This window comes from Acartia tonsa, chromosome 6, assembly GCF_053477335.1.
Source record: "Acartia tonsa isolate MP-2025a chromosome 6, ASM5347733v1, whole genome shotgun sequence".
Lineage (NCBI taxonomy): Eukaryota > Metazoa > Arthropoda > Copepoda > Calanoida > Acartiidae > Acartia > Acartia tonsa.
In genome coordinates, this window is record NC_137265.1 from 47,744,909 (window position 1) to 47,764,801 (window position 19,893).

Consider the following 19,893-nt stretch of genomic DNA (forward strand, 5'->3'; position numbering starts at 1 on the left):
CAAATCACAGAACACTATTGGTTTAGAGCGGTAGCCAATATGAGCCGTCCGCCAGTAAGGTCATTAAATTAGGCAAATGGTAAAAGTTGCATGATCCCTTTCAAAACCAGGCCGAGACCTAATTTATGGCCAGGTTTCCTATCCCTTATCCCTGGAAGACATAGATTTTCAATATTTTTCAAAAAAAATTTTTTTGACTTGAAAGCCGTAGTTAACAATTAATTATAAGGGAAAAGGGCGATTCTTTTTGGTTCTTAATTTTATTATGAAAATGATAGTTTCATAAAGATTAGTTTAAATCGAAACAGCGTATGGTGTCAAATAAAAATGACGTCATACAATACAAAGGACCAATGATAGGCCAGTATTCAATTTAACATTTGTCAATTACAATTTATACTGGCCTATCATTGGTCATTTGTATTGTATGATGTCATTTTTTATTTGACACTATACGCTGTTTCTTTCAAATCTGCCCCTGCCCCCTTTTTTGTTTTAGTAATAACATTACAGATATGTTAAAGTCATAATGGGGGGAGTTATATAAAATATAGGTACACCTTTATGGAAGATAGGTATACCAACATTCTATTAATCCCGTAACTGGACAAAGTGTCTCAAAAATCAGCAATGTGACGTCATAAAAATGAGGTATTATCCATATCTTTTTTAGGGGTTTTCTTTCCCACTTCTCCTCTCATCTCCCTCATTTTTATGACGTCACATGGCTGATTTTTGAGACACTTTGTCCAGTTACATGAATCCCCAGCTGATAATTACAACGATGATATGGTAAGAAATATGGAAGACTTCTTTTCATCATTTATGTTGAGAGTATTTGTTAGTTTTAAAGCAATCAATTTTACAGCTACATTAATCCTAAACTAATTTCATTTTTAATCTCATTATTGATCCGTTTTTTAGATCATATTGTTTAGAATCATATTTTCTTTAATTTCAAAGGTTTTAAGATTTGTGTTTCAATTGATTCAAATTTTGAATATTCATATAGAAATTAAGCTAATTTCTTTAATATAGAAGGAATAAGTCATGTGAAAGAAATGATATAAATGAACTTTATATAAAGTCTTTTTTGTTCAATTTCTTTTTGGGGGGCAGGGGGTTGATTTAAGTAAAATATTTCATTTTCAATAGTCAAATTCCTTCAAATTTTCTATCCTGGTTTTTTTTATATCTCTATGCTGCTTAGAGCTTAGCTGCTCAACAATTAAATTTAGACAGGAATGCCAAGCTCATACGCTCTCTCCAAAGCTCTGCCGGAGTAGTACATGCCGACCAGGCCGAACATAAGGCCCAAGAAGATGATGAAGATATCCCACAGCATCGTATACCAGGACATAGAATCACGTCTGATAAAAAGAATTAAATATTTATATGATCGGTGCCTTTATAACCCTCCCCTCATTTTTTCATTCCCTAACCTAACCTAATATAAGCAACAAAAATATTTTTTTTATAAAAGCTTGTTATATTTCATAAGCATTATGAGAGAAATAACATTGCTCCTTTCAAAGGTAGAATCAAAAGTATGAACGAGAGGAAGATGAATTTATAATGTAAGAAGAGCAAGGTTACCTGATGTACAGATGGAAGATGCAGGGCCAGACAAAGAAGAGCAAGGTTACCTGATGTACAGATGGAAGATACAGGGCTACACAAAGAAGAGCAAGTTTACCTGATGTACAGATGGAAGATGCAGGGCCAGACAAAGAAGAGCAAGGTTACCTGATGTTCAGATGGAAGATGTAGGGCCACACAAAGGAGAACAAGGTTACCTGATGTACAGATGGAAGATGCAGGGCCACACAAAGGAGAGCAAGGTTACCTGATGTACAGATGGAAGATGCAGGGCCACACAAAGGAGAGCAAGGTTACCTGATGTACAGATGGAAGATACAGGGCCAGACAAAGGAGAACAAGGTTACCTGATGTACAGATGGAAGATGTAGGGCCAGACAAAGAAGAGCAAGGTTACCTGATGTACAGATGGAAGATGTAGGGCCACACAAAAAAGAGCAAGGTTACCTGATGTACAGATGGAAGATGCAGGGCCACACAGAGAAGAGCAAGGTTACCTGATGTACAGATGGAAGATACAGGGCTACACAAAGAAGAGCAAGGTTACCTGATGTACAGATGGAAGATGTAGGGCCAGACAAAGAAGAGCAAGGTTACCTGATGTACAGATAGAAGATGTATGGCCACACAAAGAAGAGCAAGGTTAACTAATGTACAGATGGAAGATGCACGAGCCAGACAAAGAAGAGCAAGGTTACCTGATGTACAGATGGAAGATGCAGGGCCAGGATAAGGAGAGCACGGTTACCTGATGTACAGATGGAAGATACAGGACCAGACAAAGAAGAGCAAGGTTACCTGATGTACAGATGGAAGATGCAGGGCCAGACAAAGGAGAGCAGACACCCGGTGAAGTTGCCGATGAAACCCATGAGAATTGAGAAGTGGGGGATGATGACGGCAAACATGATTGTACCCACCTGATGTACAGATGGAAGATACAGGGCTACACAAAGAAGAGCAAGTTTACCTGATGTACAGATGGAAGATGTAGGGCCAGACAAAGAAGAGCAAGGTTACCTGATGTTCAGATGGAAGATGTAGGGCCACACAAAGGGGAACAAGGTTACCTGATGTACAGATGGAAGATGTAGGGCCACACAAAAAAAGAGCAAGGTTACCTGATGTACAGATGGAAGATGCAGGGCCACACAGAGAAGAGCAAGGTTACCTGATGTACAGATGGAAGATACAGGGCCACACAAAGGAGAGCAAGGTTACCTGATGTACAGATAGAAGATGTAGGGCCACACAAAGAAGAGCAAGGTTAACTAATGTACAGATGGAAGATGCACGAGCCAGACAAAGAAGAGCAAGGTTACCTGATGTACAGATGGAAGATGCAGGGCCAGGATAAGGAGAGCACGGTTACCTGATGTACAGATGGAAGATACAGGACCAGACAAAGAAGAGCAAGGTTACCTGATGTACAGATGGAAGATGCAGGGCCAGACAAAGGAGAGCAGACACCCGGTGAAGTTGCCGATGAAACCCATGAGAATTGAGAAGTGGGGGATGATGACGGCAAACATGATTGTACCCACCTGATGTACAGATGGAAGATACAGGGCTACACAAAGAAGAGCAAGTTTACCTGATGTACAGATGGAAGATGTAGGGCCAGACAAAGAAGAGCAAGGTTACCTGATGTTCAGATGGAAGATGTAGGGCCACACAAAGGGGAACAAGGTTACCTGATGTACAGATGGAAGATGTAGGGCCACACAAAAAAAGAGCAAGGTTACCTGATGTACAGATGGAAGATGCAGGGCCACACAGAGAAGAGCAAGGTTACCTGATGTACAGATGGAAGATACAGGGCCACACAAAGGAGAGCAAGGTTACCTGATGTACAGATAGAAGATGTAGGGCCACACAAAGAAGAGCAAGGTTAACTAATGTACAGATGGAAGATGCACGAGCCAGACAAAGAAGAGCAAGGTTACCTGATGTACAGATGGAAGATGCAGGGCCAGGATAAGGAGAGCACGGTTACCTGATGTACAGATGGAAGATACAGGACCAGACAAAGAAGAGCAAGGTTACCTGATGTACAGATGGAAGATGCAGGGCCAGACAAAGGAGAGCAGACACCCGGTGAAGTTGCCGATGAAACCCATGAGAATTGAGAAGTGGGGGATGATGACGGCAAACATGATTGTACCCACCACTATTCCAGTTCTAAATAAAAAACAAGGAAATTTATGTCCAAAATTAAATGAATTTTAAATTTGGATAAATCTTGAAAATCTTTTTTTGAGCATGAACGTTTTGAGGCATTCTGGCTACCTATCATCAGCGGTTAAGCTACTAAAAAATAAACTTGCTTTAATTTTAACAAGTGAAATAAAAGATAATTGCTGACGAGGTGAAAAGTTGTAGGCTAAATGATACTTCATCCAATACGGCAAAAGTAAATAGTAGTTTACCTGAAAGCAAGTCCCCAAATTTTAAGGTTGCCATCTAGTCCCCATATGGAAGGGAATGCTGTCTCTGGCTTTCCCTAAAAAAAAATATTATAGCATTTGTGGTGAAGCTACCAGGGAGTAAGGGAGGGGACAATGGGCAATTAATTCAATATAAGAGTTATCAAAGAAAGGGCATGAAATCCAGTTTAATCCAATAAATTTGTAGGAAATTATAAAGGGATTGTTAATTGAATAATAGATTTCCATAGCGTCATGTAAAGTGAAATCACAACTTGTTTTTGATGAAATATATTGAGGTTTTATGGTGTGATTTTTATATTACAAGATTATTGGACCCGGCCAGCTGCTAGCAAGAATATGACTGCCCCTTTTTATTCTGTTTATTTCCCTTGCCCCTTGCCCCCACCTTCCTTCTCCCCATCTGCTACATTCCAAACTAACACAATGAGTAATTATTTCCCTTGCCCCCACTTCCCTTATCCCTTCTCCCCATCTGCAATATTCAAAACATACATAACGAGTAGCGGCATTTCATGCGCAAGTACCCAAACTCAGTCAGAAACTGCTAAATTCTTGCACATTCCCTTTAAGCCAGTACCCAAAGTCTGAGACTCCTAAAAATTGAATATTCGATCCATTGTCCCCTCCCTTACTCCCTGTGAAGCTACTCAACTAATTGGTTATATCCTTACTTAATGTAGATACTTCATTAGAATAATAATTACCCCTAGTAGGTTTCAGACTGTTAAGCATGGGTATTTATGTGTAAGTATAGAAACTTTTTAAAATACTTTAGTTTTGTCGGCGGGTATGGAACACAAAAGCAAGCTTCACATCACATTATAGACAGTTTTCCGCAGATAGTAAAAAGAATCATAACATTAATTCCATTAGACTGGATAAACAAAACTAGTATAAATATATGTTATTATTTTATTTTTGAGACTTTTATTTCATCTCTATTGCTCGATCATTGAAAATTGTCTTTAATATGATACGATACATGATGGCTGATAACCGGTTCTAATCCAGCTGATATTAATCAGTTTCAAATCCATACTGGAAAAGATTTTCTTTCCTACAAATACTATAACACGTGAATTTTAAACCATAGGAAATAGGAGAATTAATCTCTTGTAAAAGTAAGATAAAAAATTAAAATGAAACCTGGAACATTTCTTTCTCCATGAGATCACAGGCCGCATAGTATGGCAGAGGGTAGGACAACAGAGCTTTACACACAAGGATCATGTTCACTAAGATCTTGAAGATTCCGTCGATGTTGTTGACAATGACCTCCTGCGTGTCCTCTTGCCAGGTCAGGAAGCCCAGGTAGCCAAACAGGGCCTGTGATGGAAGGTTTTATTAAAAACTTGAAAAGTAACGGTCATTCTAAGGACGAATAAGGGATGTGGAGGGGGGGGGGGGTTGTAATGGGGGTGATATAATAACCCCCCCTCCCTCCAACTTAGAATAAGTATGATGAAGCACACCCTAAATTTTTAAAAGTAGAAGGTTAGTTTTTCTATCATATGACGTCATAATCTGTGTAGGAATCATCTTCGTGAAAGTATATTAGATTTTATATCGGGGTGCCAATAAGAGAAGATGATATGATAAATAGCAGAAAAACACAAAACCTTTGGAGTAAATTTATATCTATGCTTTAATTCTAGCATGACCGACAGAACGAAGGACCAAGTAAGTTGTGAACTAGATACTCTTCATCACATTTTACCCATAGCGCTACAGACTGACAAAATTACGGACGGCAAGACAAAAATAATAACAAAGTTCTTTTCTTCTACAAAAAAAACCCTTAAACATGTCGGCATCAACATGGGATTTATCCATAATATCCTCCTCAAAGACAGGCAGACAGACGAACGTATAGACATATCAATTATATAGAGTAGCTGCGCTACAAAAAACAGAATACCTTAAAAATGGCGGCAGCAATATGGGACCAGTGCAGCATGCAGTGAAACTTGGATTTATCAATCATGTTCTCCTCCAGCGTCGGTAGGAAGATCTGGCTGGTGTAGCTGAACACAATGATTCCCAGGGCGATGGGGAAGGACAGGATGTCAACCCGCAGGGTGACCTTGGAGAAGGCCCAGTCCCCGGCACACATACAACAATAACCTAACATTATAAGTTAACGTCATAAATGTGTTTTATATGTATGTGTTTAGTATGAGCAAAGAAGTAGCTTATAGTGTCTCCAAAAAGATCGACACATGTTACAATGCAGCAATGAAGGAAACATGACGTCAATAGTTATAGTTCGCTAAAACGTTGGAACATCCATTTACTTTTTTTGTATTAACTATATGCTGCATCCAAAATAACTTTCTTTGCAAGTTATTTAGTTTAGACAAAGGGCTTTACTAACCTTACCTAAAATAAGCCTAAAATTAGATTTTGTTCAAAATAAAAATTTAGTTTTTAGTCCAGAAACGATGTGTATATGTGGTAGTCGGACAGACAGACTGTCACTTCCTAGAGCACGCTACGCTCCGGGGCTGCCGATAACAACCAGGTGGTTAATCCCCTAACCATCACATTCTTAAACCAACCCATTTTCTATTGTTTGACCGCCAGAGAACGCGTTCAAAGTTATCACCCGCCGATATGGGGAGGGAGTTGCCCCTCCCCCCTTCATGTTCCAGATAACCTACCCTTTTCCGGGGGACGTCTACCTTACCCCCCACAGGGGCCTGCCCATTTGCTATTCACCTGGCTGCAGCCCCCCATCTTCTCCACACCCATTTTCTACCTAACCCAATATTGTAATCTGTTTGTATATAAAGCCATTAATTTGTTGTGTATAATCAGTAATCAGTTCTAAATAAACATTCAAACTGTAACTACTTGAAGTACTTTATTGATAGAATCCTTAAGGCTAGGGGCTCTTTTGACCGGACTCGCTCAGTAGGGTTGAACTGCTTCACCCCTACCACATATACAATACATTTGAACGTTGGTCGAAGTCCTGGGCCAATAAAAGAAGAAATTATCCTATTATTTTTAAACTATCTTTAGTTGAAAATTTTCTTTAATACGATTGGATATATGATTTTTCAGTAAACATCAGGACCAGTTCTAATCCAGCGGATTCGAAGCCATAATTATACTGGAAAAGTTTACCTAAGATAAGCACATTGATCAGAGTATGGACTATTCCATTCCAAAAGGATAGTTGAGACACGTGGTGCAGATTCTTCAGGAAAGCGCATGGAAGCAGGAATACTCCACACAGCATCATATATGACCTGAATTTAAAGATCCTTTAATAACGTTAGGTTAGATTATTAGAGTAAAACAATAGAGGGGAAGGGGTTAAATAACTGTATGTCCCCACCTCTTTGACCCTATGCCAACTTTCAATTGGGTCTTTGAATATCAGCCAATATATCTATACTTATTCATTTACGACATCATATACGACTGAGAAATATTAATCCTTGTATAAAAGTTACATTATGTTTGTTTGTCTGTCTGTCTGATCTTAGTGTCCCAAAGAGTAGCTGCGCTACAATTCTGACCTGGTGTCAATCTGTCCATAGGGGAAAGCACCAATGAAAAGATCTCCGCAGAGCACAATGTACAGAATGCACGTCATCAGCAGTTCAATCAGCTGTGCGGCATTGATAATTTTTCCGCCAAATCTTTTACCAAACACTTCTTGCGCCACCTCGTTGTAGCTGTAACGAACCTTAAAAAAAATTAAGTTCTGAGGTTTGAAAATTTGCTTTTCAATAGCAAAGCTACTCTACAAGTCTTAGAATCCATCCTTCAATCTTTGAAAGGGAGTCAAATTTGTAAGAGGTACTCGTTCAAACTTTAATATAAAGCATTTAGCTTTAGTAATTAGTCAATTAGATTAGTGTTATGACAATAATATATATTAGTCAAAGCCCCTTTTATTGATGTCATACAGTCAGCATTAGCATTGCCTTCAGTATGACTGAATCTGGGTTATATACCATTACTTTTATAGCAAACTTTGAATTTGAATTGAACGTGAAATTTTGCCTCCATATTTGACAGGTTGAGAGAAAATGAAAATCGACGGGATTAACTAAACCCACCCTCCCCTCTACACCATCAAAAAATATTTACCTTAATTGTTTCTCCAAACTCATTGGTCTCATACAGACAGTCGACGAGGATCTTGCCGGTGTAGCAACAGATGTAGGCTATGCCGACCATGGCTAGGATGGCCCAGTAACCCCCGTGGTACACAGCGTACGGCAGGGATACTATGAACATACCCTAAACATAACAAAATAAAAGTCCCCAAAGTTTTTATGCCAACGAATAAGAGAAAGTAAGCAAATGTAGGCTATGCCCACCATGGCCAGGATGGCCCAGTAACCCCCGTGGTACACGGCGTACCAGCAGGGATAATATGAACATTCTCTAAAAATAACATAAAACAAGTTTAGTTCTTTATAGATTCTAAGATATAAAAAATGGAGATAAATTCATGTATGGTACATCCCCATCCCTTCAGTAGATTACATCTATTTGTGTAAAATTTTTGACAATGTTAGTTGGTACTACACCCAATCAGAATATAAGAAAAGTTTTTAAGCCAGCGAATGAGAGAAAATGTTTATAAAACTTTGGGGACTGGTACAATTTAATGTCCCCTCCCTCACTAAAAAAAGGCACATTTACTAAGGTTATTAGAAATACCATGTAAGAAAAGCATAACAGGATAAAAAAAAGCATACAAAAATAGAATGGAAATACATAAAAATAGAACAAATGGAAGGATATTACACACAGACAAACAAACAAGTATATACATGTTGTAGAAAAGTTTAACTTCAAATAAGATATTTCCCCCCAAAGCTTTTTAAAAGGTAAGCCAGTAACACTTTAAAATTCTCCACTGTCAAAGATTATTCCCATAAGTCACAATTTTATATCAACCTTTTTAAAAGCGAAGCTTTTCTATAATTAGGGTCGGTCCGTCCGTCCGTCCGTACGTCCGTCCGTCCGTCCGTACGTCCGTCCGTCCGAGATAGATAGCTTTTATTCGTTAATTTAGGCATGTTAGAATTGTCCTATCGATTTCAAATTTTGCATGATGATTCCTGTAGTAGTTAGGTACGATTTAGAAACCGTAGCAACTCTATAATCATGACCAGAATGTCCGTACGTCCATTTTAAACATGTTGATTTTTCTACTTTTTTAACAACAAATTTTTATGTGATCTAATTATCCGTTTGATCTGATTTTTGGTATATTGATTACTGGGACAACAAAGAAAAATAGTATAAGCGAAGCAACTCTATAATCAAGTCCTAAAACTGTAAGTATGTCCATAAACATTATCCTGTATCAAGCAGTTTTCCAACAAATTTACTTAAATTTTGCTTTGACTCTTTCGATATTTCTTTTATATTCTGATTATTCAGTTCATACACTATACAAGTGTTAATGTTCGTTTGTCCTACCGTTTCAGTGCTTCGCTTTTATGGATGTTGTCATCCTTGTTTTTATAAAACTATAATCACTTACGAAAGAATATATAATTCAGTATAGCAAAATCAAAAAAATATCATAGAAAATTTATTTGTTGGGCATTATTGTGTATAGAACCTTAAAGATAAAATCCAAATTACCCCTGATGCAGATTAAAATTATTGGTTTGAAAGTTTGGACACTTCTTGTTTAAAGCAATTATTACATATTTATCTAAATTAATCAAAGTTATTAGGCCAACGGATGAGGGAAAATTTAAATAAACCTCAATTATCATTATAATTGCTCACACACAAAGTACCTTGTTGACTTGTGAGCAATGAAAACCCATCAACTTACTTTACCCCAATAACTTGAAAGTAAGAGAGAGGGGTAGTTTTTCGTTAGTTTGTTTATTACTTTCGGTCAGGTTAGGTTAGTTTGCATCGGATAGTGGGTAACCCCTCAAGGTAAGGGTCATAGATATAGAAACAGTAAAACTTCCTTCCCCCCTTTTGAATACAGTTTCTTTAACAAGTAAGGAGGGGTTATCAGTGCTCTACAGGCAATTATTGCAAAACCACTAAATATTCTTATAATTTTTTGCAGTGTATTCCATATATTTTACAGCCAACTTCTCAGCATAAATCATTTCAATTCTGGCATCAATATGATTTACTATTATTACAGAAATTTGAGTGAACCAGAAAGGGATCTGTCATCTCAAGAAAACCTGTAATCACAATTTTTCATTTTAATCATTCTATGTTGTTGGCATTACTTTCCTAAGGGATAAGGCAATAAGGATAAATTTTTAAAAATTTATTTACTTCCCAAATTACGAAAAACAAATTTAAAACAGTTTAACCGTGGAAAAGTGTAGACACTGCACTGCTGATTTGAACAAACCAATCAAGTTATGATAAAAGTACCAAAAGTTTTGAATTATTGTAGAATATATTAGTAAAAAATTCCATATTTAGTTCATTATTTTGGTTTGCTTTTGGAAAAGTAAATAGATTTACCTTCAGATTAGTTATCCCTACCCGTGGTTAAACCTGTAAAACATTTAAATTTAAATTTTGAATATCCTTTGTATTTGTATTCCTGTTTAATTGATGAAGCCGCTATATGTTTCTGCTTTTCAGGGAAACTTTGTATAGGGTTTAGGTTACTATGTATAGTATAGGAAGAGAGTGGTACATCAATGCAAGTCTAGTGGGGTAAAATACGCTAAAAAAAATACGCTTAAAATCATTTTGGGAGTGAAAAAAACACAAACACTATAAAATTTCAAAATGTTTGAGAGGTTTTGGAGTTATGACTCCCTAAAACATTTGAGGCTGTCTTTTTGGGTTATCTTTTTGTGGTAATGAAGTTAAAATCTAATGTGTTGTTTCGAGGGGGGGAGGGATCACCCATATACCCCTTTCCCTTGAACGTCCTTGTGAATTATAATAATGATAATGTAATGTATGATGGGCCTAGTATTTCCTCACATACATTCACATTTTCTTCAGCCTTATATCCGGCATTATATACATGGTATCCAGCCAACCCTAATAATAATGTAATGTATGATGGGCCTAGTATTTCAATAAAAATTCCTCACATAAGTTCACATTTTCTTCAAAATATCCGGTTATCCAGCATTTAAAATAAGCCGGATATCTGGTATCCGGCCCAACCTTAATGATAATATAATGTATGATTCCTAAAATACATTCACATTTTTATCCGGATATCAGACATTAAAAATAAGCCGGATATCTGGTATCTAACCAAATATGTATCTGGCCCAACCCTTATGATAATGTAATGTATGATTGGCCTAGTATTTCAAAACCTTCCTCACATTCACATTTTTTTCCGGAATATCCGGATATCAGTCATTAAAAATAAGCCGGATATCTGGTATCTGGCCCAACCCTAATAATAGTGTAATGTATGATGGGCCTAGTATACCAATAAAGATTCCCCACATACATTCACATTTTCTTTCGGAATATCCGGATATCAGGCATTAGAAATCAGCCGGATATATGGTATTCGGCCCAACCCTAATAATAATGTATGATGGGCCTAGTATTTTAATAAAGATTCCTCACATACATTTACATTTTCTTCCGTAATATCCGGATATCCGGCATTAGAAATCAGCAAGATATCTGGTATCCGGCCCAACCCTAATAATAATGTAATGTATGATGGGCCTAGTAATTCAATAAAGATTCCACACATACATTCCCATTTTCTTCCGGAACATCTGGATATCCGGCATTATATATCTGGTATCCAGCCAAATATGTATCCGGCCCAACCCTAATAATAATGTAATGTATGGTGGGCCTAGTATTTTAATAAAAATTCCTCACATACATTCACATTTTCTTGTAGAATATCCGGATATCCAGCATTATATATCCGGTATCCAGCCAAATATGTATCCGGCCTAACCCTAATAATAATGTAATGTATGATGGGCCTAGTATTTCAATAAAGATTCCTCACATACATTCACATTTTCTTCCATTTATCACCATCCTTTCAAGGGAACCTCTCAGAGTCATATTTAATAATTACTGGCTGCTTCTATTTTGAAGAACAAAGTTTTCTACATTTAAGATATGTCCATCCTTACGCCTGACCCAGTTACATGTAGATCTTATGGTTAATTAGGGTAAATTGGAGTTGTCCTATCGATTTAAAACTTTGTATGATGAATTTTGTAATGTAACAGTTAGGTACAATTTACAAATTCATAACATGACTATAAACATTACTGGAAAGCCCCTCTGGTCGTAATTTGTTTGCAATATTTATTCCTATGGCGATAAGGTACTATGTAATAGGCGAAGCATCTCTATATGCATACATCTCTGTATAATCAAGTCTTTATATAAAAACTAGTCAGTGGCATTAACGTTGATAGGTAAACAATTAAAATCATATGCATTTAGAACCTGGAATATATTTAGTAATATTTAGTGTTTTTTTTATATATGATTAATGGGATCTACTGCAGTTCATGGTAAAATATTGCTGGTCACGAATGCTTCCTGGTTCCTGGCAACATTACAAGATTCCTGGATCCAGCAGCACGCAATGAAATGAGTGTCCTATCACATATTTTCATACCTTGAACGTGATATTAAGTAGGACAATATCAAGAATGTTTTTATTCAAAGTTATATATAATAATTATAACCTTTATATAAAAATAATAGGATGTTTGTATTATTATATTGTTGCAATACTTCCAGGAAGTTTCATATTGGTCTTGGGATGGGTTTAAGCTAATTGAGGTGGTTTGGGGAAGGGTATTACTATATTTGAAATTTCTCCGAGAATCCTATCCTCCCCCCAATATTTTTTTTTAACAGAGATGTATTATTATGGAGTGTTTACCTCTAACCCACTGTTGATAAGGTAAACCTATCTCTTTAGATTGGTATACAAAAATACAGATATGAATTTATTTTACTTATGATCACGGATATAGGGTAAATTACAATGAATCTATAATCTTGGCTCTCTTGGACTTCAATTGGGAGAACTAACGCAACTTTTCTAATTTTAGTAGAATTTTTAAAACTTTTAGTTCTAAGGATATTACTCTAGTAGACTTTCCCTATTTATAATCAAGACAAGAAAAAAGGTTTTGTGATAAATTGCAGGGCTCAGCAGCCGCGCATAAGCCTCAAGTTTAAACATTCTTGTGTGCAAATAAAATAAAAAAATTAAAAGATGGATTGTCTGGTTAGGGACAGGTTTAGAAATCCAGCTGAATTGTAAAGTTATTATAGGACGATTTTTGTGAGGATTACACGTGGCTTGCGCACAGTTGCCGAGCCCTGTTAAATTGATTATGAATGAGAAAAAAATACCTGGATAGCGTTAGTAACATTCCAAGCTGCCTCCCATTCTGTAATTTTCCCTCCGGTGCCGCCTTCAGCATGCGGATCACCACCCTGCCGCAGTTATTTACCATTTTCAATATTTTCTCGGCTAATATTTATAATAGACAGTTGAAATTTTTGGTGAAGATTTCCTTTAGTGATAAACATCGAGTATATAATTCAATAGGTCCGTCTGTCTGTCAGTCGTGCTTCCAGAGATGTAGATACTTTTTTCTATAAGGTTTCGTGATTTTTTTTTATAATTTATCAAATAATTTCCCACTTTCTAACAGAAGACTTGATACAAATTTGCAAGTAAATATTTGAAATTCAATATTTTTACATTATATTGCCATAATAAAACTAAGATTAGATAATAGAGGGTTGTACAAATATATAGTTTTATCACTAAATGATAAAGTCAGTTATCCACTCGTTTTATGTTAATTTAGACGTACAACTGCTATGCTTCCAACATTTCCACCAATCAAATTGAACATCATCATACCAGATGTGTTTTGTTGAAGCCCTGTATTTGTAGTGGGCCCAAAAATAGCATAAAACCATCTATAAACTTAAATTTATAAATAAAATAGGCTAAAATATTATGGGACCTATGTAAAGCTTTTCAAAAAGTAAGAGTTATTATTTTTTAGTGGTGAGCGAGATCTTAATGGATAGACAAAAAGACTTATAAATGTAACCATAAAACACAATTGTGTGAGAAAAAAGGTGATTTTGACTGGCTGAAAATTTTGAGGCAAATCTCATGTTAAAATTGCTTAAATATTTAGATAACAGTATCCCTCTAGAAATGCATAGCTCTATCTCTATTCCCAACGCCTACTTAAAAGGCATATCGCAATATCTATATAGCATTATTTAGTGCGTTATTTAAGTAGGCAATTGCTTACTTTTGCGTTGTATATATTTTCTAGAAGCAAAACTACTTTATATCTAGGGTATAACCATACATCCGTTCGTATGTTACTCTCGTCACAAATTAAAAGTACTTGAGCTTAAAAGGTTTAGTGATTTTTTTATTTACTGTTAGTTTATTGAATTTACTATATTTTCAGTTTTTAAAAAATATCATTATACTTTTCAAAAAAAACTTAATTGTTAAGAAAAGTAAACTAATCTTATAGATTTTTCGTTGAAGGGAAATATTTCACTTTAAGCTACAAAAATCTTCAAAATATTGAGGATTATGAAAATTTTCAGTACAAGTTGATAATAGTCAATTTGAGCTCCACATATTTTCTTACATGTACATTTGTTAGTAGCGAAGCTAATCTATAATTAGGGTATGCACGTTCGTATGTCACTCTGTCACAATTTTAAAAATGACTTTAGCTTGCAAGGCTTCTTGATCAATTAACTGCTTTGTCATATTTAGTTACATTTTATTTATTCTACCAACTTGCTGTCTTTTCAAAATTACAGTTTAATGTTCTTTTCTTGTACTTGGCTAAATTCGCAGGGATCTAAAGGGATAAGACAATGGTCGCTAAATAATTGTACATCCCAAATGATGATACACAAACTTTTGTAGATCAGTGGATGAAACCTTTGGACATTTAACTTAATAAACCAACCAACCAAAATTCAACAAAAGCCCCCAAAGTTAATGCTGACGAATAAGAAAACGTTATTATAAAACTTTGGGTACTAGTGTAATAAACTGTCCAATGACCCCTCCCTGCTAAATATCCCATATTAAGAAGCATCGCGTCCTGCAATAAATGCTTCCTTAACAACAGTTTTAGATTTCAAAGTTTTGGACAATATAATAGATATAAAATCTAGATGCATACTCTCTAAACCAGCCAAAAGGAAGACAGTGGAGGTTCAATCCGATTATGTTATTGGTTGGAAAGTGTACAGATTTAATACAAAAGCGCCTTTAATTTTTCATTTCATTCGCATGAGTCAAATTTAAAAACATTTGAATTTTTTTCTTTGGTATATGTAAAAATTTCTTCCCTCGTATAATGTGAAGCAATGACAAAACATTTATAAATAAAAGTCAATTATTCTTGGTTTAATTTCTTAAGATAAAGTTACCTTTCGACAAATTACATCGTCGAATAATTTTGTCGCTCTTATTATTGAAATTAATCGTTTATGAATAAAAATAAGCAAAAGAGTTAGTCTGCTTCGAATTCTTTTTTTTACGTTTGACGGTTTATTGGCCCATATTAACCATCTAGATATCTTATATCTGTTGCCAAAATATTCTCCCATTTTATTATGCTCATATATGTATTCTGTTCATATATTTATAGTTTTACAGTTTACATACAGGGATAGGTCAATGAGAGATAAATCTAGTAAAATTATTGGAAATAATATTATATTGTCTAATCCAATCCTGATCTAACCTTTCCCCCTAAGAATGTAAGTTAACGAATGGCAGAATAAGGATAACGATTTTGAATCAATATCTCGGGAACTACTTTTCACGAGAGCACCCACGAGATGCGGTACCCAAAAAATATTAATGACATTTTTTATTCTAACGCAAAATTCATGAAATATGGATAAGTTTTGGAGATCTCAGGAGACAATGGACAATAAATTAATATACTTTTACAATGATGATAAACAGAATTACCCCTGTTTTAAATTAAAACCATTTGTTAAAGAGTTTGGACACTGCTAGTTTGGAACCAACCAATCAAAATACGATAAAAGTACCTAAAGTGTCAAATAACAAGGATGACAACATCCACAAAAGCAAAGCACTGAAACGGTAGGACAAACGGACATTAACACTTTTATAGTGTCAGAACTGAATTATCAGAATATAAATGTATAAGTGTCGAACCAAAATTGTAAGTAAATTTGTTGAAAAACTGCTTGATACAGGATAATGTTTATGAACATACTTACATTTTTAGGACTTGATTATAGAGTTGTTTCGCTTATAACATTATACTTTGTTGTCCCAGGAATTAATATACCAAAAATCAGATCAATCGGATGATTAGATCACATGAAAATTTGTTGTTAAAAAAGTAAAAAAAATTTACATGTTTAAAATGGACGTACGGACATTCTGGTAATGATTATAGAGTTGCTACGCTTTCTAAATCGTACCTAACTACTAAAGGAATCACCATGCAAAGTTTGAAATCGATTGGACAATTCTAACATGTTAACGAAAAAAGCTATCCGTTACGGACAGACGGACGTACGGACGGACTAACCCTAATTATAGAAAAGCTTTGCTTTTAATAATGCTATAAAACTTTAGAGTGGATAATTTTGCTTCACTGATTAAAGTGATGCAGTGAGCAAAAGAACACAGTAAAAGTGTCGGACTGATTATGACGTAAAAAAAAATTAGCCAATGAGAGGCCATTATTGACCAATGGTAAAATATATAGTGGCCTCTCAATGGCTATTTTTTTACGTCATAATCAGTCCGACACTTTTACTGTGTTCTGAGCAAAAAAGTTTTTTAAGAATTCACCTCAAGACTACTTTCAAATTCACGAAACTTACCCGAGATAAATAAAGGAAAGGTTTTGTGATTTTTTGGATCCATTTTGCCTTTCCTTCATTCCTTTATTTAGCAACCTTTGACTGTAAGTACATTTAACTAAGGGAAATTATATTGGTCTAGGACACGTTTTTAGCTACTGAATATGTCTGATAAATTTACTAAAAAACATCTTTTATTGATTAATTGAAGATGGTAAATTCCTTGGGCATATTTTTCTCCGCGAAATCTTTGACCTCTTCTGCGGATGCCTTCAGACACTCGGGAGTTATCTAAACAAAAATAATTTACATATTATGGCAACCTTAATCGAAGGGAGGGAGGAGACAATTTTGACTGCAAACTACAATGGTACATAGAGTTTTATTACTACGTTGTTTTATTAATTTGCTTAAAAGACTTTCTATCGGTTAGTTCGAAAATGATAGTTGTATCCTAACATAATTTCAACCGAATTTTCATCTACAAATGGCATTTAATTTGTCTATTATCAATGTCTACATCATTTTATCGTTCATTGTCTTGCCCCTTTAGATCCCTATTTAAAAGCATTTAATGTATAAATTAGGGTTGGGCCGGATATCCGGTCATTTTCAATATCCGGCCGAATACCGGATATTAAAACTATCCGGTTACATGATATCCGGCGATTTTTGACGCCGGAAATCCGGTTATCCGGTAATTTGCCGGATATCGAACGTTGGTCAGATATCCGGCCGGAACCGGATATCCGGGTTTTTAAATCAGCCAGATATCCGGTATCCGGCCCAACCCTAGTATATATATCAGAGATCTTAAGGGAAAAGTACATAACAAAGAAATGAAAAGCTTTGGCCTCCTCCAATTTATTTTCAATTTATTTCAAAATAGGGGTTGGGGTTGAAAGCTCGACTTGAAACACAGGGAAACCGCCCATCTTTAGCTAGAAGACGCGTTACATTTCATGCTGGATCTTTACCTTTGCTGTTATGGTGTCCTTGATTTGGAAGAACATCGCAGCCATTTTGGAGGTCGCTAGGAGGCAGCCCTGAAAATGTAGTAATAGTTATTTTTTGCATGAAGACAGCCTTCCGCGAATAGTAAAATAAAAAATTAATAGATTAATTCATTAACTGGTATTAATATAATGATTTTTACTATAAAAATGTCTATAAAACGATAAGATACATGATAGTTCAGTATGGCTTATGACCATTTCTAATCCAGTGGATAATAAAAATTGGTTTCAAAGCCCTAATGGAAATTTTTTTAAAAATATATGTGGATGCTTCCCTACCGTCTAGAGGCTCTGTATCTTAATGGAAAGGGAGGGGAAGAAAAATAGACTTAAACCACCTAATGACTCAAATAAACATAGATAGCCTAAAACCATCCCAGGACCTATGCGAAGCTCTTCTAAAATGGAGAACTAAATTGATTTTGTTTAAAACATTCGGTTAGGTTATGTCAAGTATAGGAGAGCCTCGCCTGGATAACTTATAGGAATAGCCCCGCATCCCGCAATGGCTAGAAACATGTCTATTCTTCCTAATTTGCAATTAAAGGGGGGGGGGGTCTATTTATTGCTAAAAGTGATATCACCTAAAAACTTCTTTTATTTCATTTAAATGGTTTCCAGTATTTTAGATAATTGCAACATCGTTTACTATTTACTCATAATCTATTTTTATATTTTAACATATTCAAATAAAACATGGTTATATTAGAATAAAATTAATATTTTCACAAAAAAAAATCAAAAGATCTAAGATCACCTGTCTTTAGTGTGATGGTTTCCTAGACCAATAACCAAAATATCCCTTCTCTCTCCCACCCCCCTTTTATCACACTCCCTTTCTCCGTCAACAGTCCTCCCTTTATTGGGCTTTCTCCGGTGCCCCATCTTCTGAAACATACCCACTTGCAAATCTCATGTGATGCTAAACTTTTTCAGGGATAAATATTTCTTTTATTAATTCAAGGATATATAGGAATGATTTACTTGTCGCCAAACTTTAGGGATCCTAAGGTGATGATTTAATGTACACTGCTAATTAGCCCATTTCTGATATTATATTATTGGTGGAAAAGATAGTGCACTACGAATAAGAGAGCGTGCTTATAAACTTTAGGTATAAGTTTTATTTAGAGACCATTGTCCCTTCCTGCTCTTCTTTAGACAACATTTTGTTGTATATAAAATGACAGCAAAATGATAAGCAAAATTACTATATTTTTTGGTTTAATTCATCTCCCTTAATCTAATTTTTCATTTACTAAAAGAACTAACACCCAGAAAAAAAACAATATATTTTGAATAAATAACCATCAGTTCTCACCCTATAGAATATTCAACGCCATAATAGTTCTTTTTCAGACTAGGTGTACATATCTTTTTTGACAGTTATAGTTTTACAAAAATTGAAAACATAAAATATATTAACCCCTTAAATCTCTGAGAGGCTCTGAGATATATTTGAATTTGATTGGTTTAGGAAGACGATATCTTGATATTTGTTTCTTAAGTATAAAATATTTAACAGAATGGAATATTTTAACAGAAGAAATACTAGCTTGAGAACAACTTTTTTGCTAGTCAAAAATGACAGTTCCTTGTTAATAAATAAAATAAATTTCATTATTATTAATCTTTATGGCAATCTATTGTAAATAAATTAACAGAAATATTAAATTTTAATGATGGAAATGTTATTTTTATAAAATTCCTCTCTAATAATGTTTCATTTCTAATTTAATTTTATAATACAAACCTACCTTTCTCCAAAAAAAAATATACTTTTTTAACACAAGCCTCTGACATAGTAGCAGAAGTTAAAACTTTTGACATTTCTATCAATTACACGACGATCGAACTAATAAACAAACGTATGTACCAGCAATATCTGATTTACTAATTAACCATATCAACCAACAATATCTTTTTTACAAAGTACAACTCTATGTTAGTACTTCTGTCCATCTATCTGCCTGCATGTCTGT

General features: G+C 35.1%; 1 protein-coding gene across 1 annotated transcript; it reads right to left on the reverse strand.

Annotated features, from left to right (window-relative positions):
* VGAT (vesicular GABA transporter) lies at positions 1 to 18,737 on the reverse strand. The gene is made up of 12 exons (XM_080165156.1): positions 18,669 to 18,737; positions 17,873 to 17,941; positions 17,117 to 17,186; positions 13,395 to 13,477; positions 8,154 to 8,306; positions 7,577 to 7,746; positions 7,179 to 7,303; positions 5,968 to 6,173; positions 5,196 to 5,375; positions 4,029 to 4,102; positions 3,646 to 3,780; positions 1 to 1,370 (listed from the first exon to the last, which is right to left on the reverse strand). The coding sequence occupies exons 2-12, from the start codon at positions 17,915 to 17,917 to the stop codon at positions 1,235 to 1,237; spliced, it is 1,377 nt and encodes a 458-aa protein (XP_080021282.1). The 5' UTR covers positions 17,918 to 17,941; positions 18,669 to 18,737; the 3' UTR covers positions 1 to 1,234.
* Positions 18,738 to 19,893: the final 1,156 nt, after the last annotated feature.

Bases quoted from the DNA above. Each gene is read 5' to 3' on its own strand.
- VGAT (XM_080165156.1), bottom strand. From the start codon at position 17,917: ATGGCTGCGATGTTCTTCCAAATCAAGGACACCATAACAGCAAAG. The intron at 8,307-13,394 runs GTATTTTTTTCT...TGTTATGTTTAG, and splicing joins ATGTTACTAACGCTATCCAG to GGTATGTTCATAGTATCCCT. The intron at 7,304-7,576 runs GTCAGAATTGTA...CTTTAAATTCAG, and splicing joins TATGGACAGATTGACACCAG to GTCATATATGATGCTGTGTG.